General features: G+C 25.0%; 1 protein-coding gene across 1 annotated transcript in view; it reads right to left on the bottom strand.

Moving 5' to 3' along the window:
* Window positions 1-3,271: 3,271 nt before the first annotated feature.
* The window catches only part of LOC147469020 (uncharacterized), a gene marked incomplete at its 5' end in the record, with an annotated part of 14,790 nt that continues 14,031 nt past the window's right edge, over window positions 3,272-4,030 (bottom strand). The window contains one exon of the mRNA XM_086551191.1: window positions 3,272-3,993. Within this exon, the coding sequence (XP_086407317.1) occupies window positions 3,855-3,993 (139 nt within the window). The remainder of the gene's footprint in view (window positions 3,994-4,030) is intronic.

The raw sequence follows: 4,030 nt of genomic DNA, 5'->3' as shown, positions 1-4,030 counted from the left end.
CCCCCACTCCCCCCTAACGCCCCCCTTCCCCACTCCCCCTCTCCCCACTCTCCCACTCCCCCACTCCCCTCTTCCCCCCCTTCCCCACTCCCCACTCCCCCACTCCCCCTCCCCCTCAGACGGACGCACGCTCAGTTGCGCGAAACGTTTTCTCCGTGTCGGGCCTGTGTCGGTGGGAAACTTTCCTCTCACGTCGTTACGTCGGCAAAAATCTGTGTGGATTATGATCTGCATGTGATTTATATTTGCGTAGAGATGACTATACGCATGGACATACTTGCATGAACACAATCACACCAGCAATATATATATATATGTATATATATATATATATAAATATATATATATATATAATATATTATATATATATATATATTTATTTTATATATATATTTACTTATATTTGTATTAGTGTGGTGTGTTATTCTTGTGTCTGTGGTGTGTGTTCTATATGCTACAGGTTTATATATATATATATTATATATATATATAGTATATATATATTTTTTTTATATATATATATATATTTTTTATATATATATATTTTATATATTTATATATATGTATATAATTACATAATATAATATATATATATTTTTTTTTTACATTCATATATATATGATATATTTATATATTATATATATATATATATATTTATATTTATATATATTCTAATTTATTTTATATATATTAGTTATATATATATATATTATATATTATATATATATATATGTATGTATGTATTATATATATATAGATATATATATATATTTATATATATATATATATATATATTTTATAATTATATACTATATGGTCTACAGGTTTATATATATATATATATGTTTTATAAATATATATTTAAATATATATATATTATATATATTATAATTATATATTATTTATATCATTTATTTTTATATATATATATATTTTATATATTTATACTTATGTATATACATACTGTTATATTATTTATATTTATTCTTTCATATTTATTTTTAAACATATATTATTTTTTTATATAGTTATTTATATATATATATATTTATTATTTGTGGTTGTTGTGTGTGTGTGTTATAGGTCTACTTGTATAGGTTTGTATATATATATATTTTATTTTTATATATATTATTAATATTTTTTTTTTTATATTTTATTTATATATTTATTTATATTTTTAGTTTGGTATTTTATGTATGTTTGTTATGGATGGTTGTTTATGGGATATTTTTGGATATGTATTGTATATATATATATATGGCTATATATATATATATATTTATATATATATATATATATAATTATGTATGTATGTATTTTGCATATGGCATACAGTTAATTTTTTAATATACATTGTTTTTTATGTGTATATATACATTATATATATAATATATATTTTTATATATTTTCTTAATATATATATATATTTATATATATATATATAGTTGCATATGCACATATACATACAAGTGTATATGTTTATAAATATACATTTAGGATTTTTGATCTTTTTTTTATTTTAGAGTATATATATATATATATTTATTTAGTATATATACTGGTCGTATATATATATATATATAAGTTATTATTTGATATACATATGTTAATATATAGTTTTTGTATGCATATGCATACATGGGACAGGATATATTTATATATATATATATATATATATTTGAGTGTGATGATATATAGTTGTGTAGTATATTTATATATATTGTGATATGTTTATATATATATTATTTGTATTGGGTTAGGTAATTTGATTTTCTATTTTTAGTGTTTTATTTTATAGATATTTGTTATGTAGTTATTTGCCGGTTATTTTAGTTTTATTGTTATAGGATTTATTGATTGTGATTCGCGGGTTTGTTTGCTTTATTTTTCTTTGTATATTCTTTGGTTTTTGTTTTGATACATTAACTATGATAATATTTATATATATGTATATATTACATGCATTAACATATATATACTATAAATATTTATTATATACTTATATATTATGATATATATACATATATATAGTTAATTTATATATTATATTATATATATATATATATAATATATATATATATTTTTATATATGTATGTTTGCACTTTATTACATGACCATATATATACCATATTTATTTATATATATATTATATATATATTTTGTTTTATATTTATCTTATATATATTATATATATATATATATATGTATGATATATTTTTATATAGTTGTTTATGTATATATATATATATATATATATATATATTGCAATTATATATATATATATATCTAGTTATATTATTATATATATATATAGTTTTAGATAGATTGATATAGTTTACATTTTTTTCTTACTTTTATATATATATATATACATATATATATAAATTTTTTTATAGTGAGTATATATATAGGGGTTATTTATATATATATATATATTATATATATATATATATATATTATATATATTTCACTGTGTGTGTGTGTGATTATGTGTGTTTCTATTTGTGTGTGTGTGTGTGTGTTTGTGTGTGTGTGTGTGTGTCTGTGTGTTTGTGTCTGTTTGTGTTTATGTGTGTGTGTGTTTGTGCGTGTGTTTGTGTGTGTGTATGTGTCTGTGTTTGTTTGTGTGTGTTTGTTTGTGTGTTTGTACGTGTGCAGATTCTCATTTGTTATATTCAAGTGTGTTGTATTACCTATAATATAGATCCTAGATATCAACATTATACCTAACTTAAAAAAAAAGATTAAGAAACCTAGTATAAAGCATATGTAATAAAACAACACAAAATAACAAATGTTTCAGATTTATTACATACACAGTAACTGAATAAATAAAACACTTTCAACAAAAGCATATAGCCAGGCAGGTACAACTGTTTACAACTGAACAACAACAAAGAGATTAATACTATATTGAAAGCTTATAAGGGTGGTTGAATGGATCACACTTCATTGAGTAAACAAAAGCGAAAGGTTTAAATTGTCGTTTTAAGTGTTTCAATGGTAGCTTCAGATGTATATATATATTGAAGCCTATAATATAGATTGCAACATTGGGTGCAATTTACTGAGACTGCATTCCCGCTGTTATTGTCTCTTACAAATTCAAAAGAATGGTTTGGTAGGCTGAACAATCACCTTATTTACTTATTTTCCTTTGCCTTCTTGTTATTATTGCTTCTTCTCTTATTTTTTCTTCTTCGTCTTTTCCTTTTTTCTTCTTCTTCTTTTCTATTTTCTTTTTCTATTTCTTCTTCTTCTTTTTTTTCTTATTCTTTTTCTCTTTTTCTTCTTCATCTTCTCCTCCTCCTCCTCCTTCTCCTCCTCTTCCTCCACCTCCTATCCTTATTTAACCATCTGACTTTATACCTTCTAAGCTATACATCAACTCTACCGGATGCTGTGACCTATTGCAAACACACACGTCAACTCAGATCTATTGCAGAAAACAATGTGACACGAGATCATGCAACACAGCATCATTACTCGGAATCACCCTGCCTGTATGAAAATGAAAAAAGGGGGGGAGGGGGGGATAATGTACGCCATTTTTTTACTGGGGGGGAGGGGGGTTGGGTGGATGTGTTTGCTTGTTTGTTTGTTTTTTTCACTCTTTCTTAATCATCTTTTCTGTGGTGGTTACATATTCCCCAGTAAGAAAATGAAAAGAAAAAGAAAAGAAATGTAAGAAAATGTAAGAAAATGAAAAGGGAGGGAAGGGAAGGGAAGGGGGATAATATACGGAAATTTAACAATAAACAGGAAAAAAAAGTTGGACGCCATTTTCTTTTCTTGGGGATGATGGATGTGTTTGTTTGTTCTTTTGTTTTGTGTTTTCAAACTTTCTTAATCATCTTCTCTGTGATGGCTGCGTATGCCCCAGTAAGATGAGGCATACGAAGGCTTGCGGACGACGAAAGGGCATCGGCAGCGTTGACCTTGGAAGCGACAGTTCCTCGTTTCTCGAGTGCTGCCGCAGCACCATCGGTCTGGAAATCGGATTGACGGATCAGAAGATTTGAAAAG

Source organism: Penaeus japonicus, unplaced genomic scaffold (assembly GCF_977035675.1).
Source record: "Penaeus japonicus unplaced genomic scaffold, GWHDUDI00000001_assembly GWHDUDI00000024, whole genome shotgun sequence".
NCBI classification, from domain to species: domain Eukaryota; kingdom Metazoa; phylum Arthropoda; class Malacostraca; order Decapoda; family Penaeidae; genus Penaeus; species Penaeus japonicus.
Note: the sequence above shows the minus strand (reverse complement) of the source record. Positions and strands in the feature narration are given on the sequence as shown.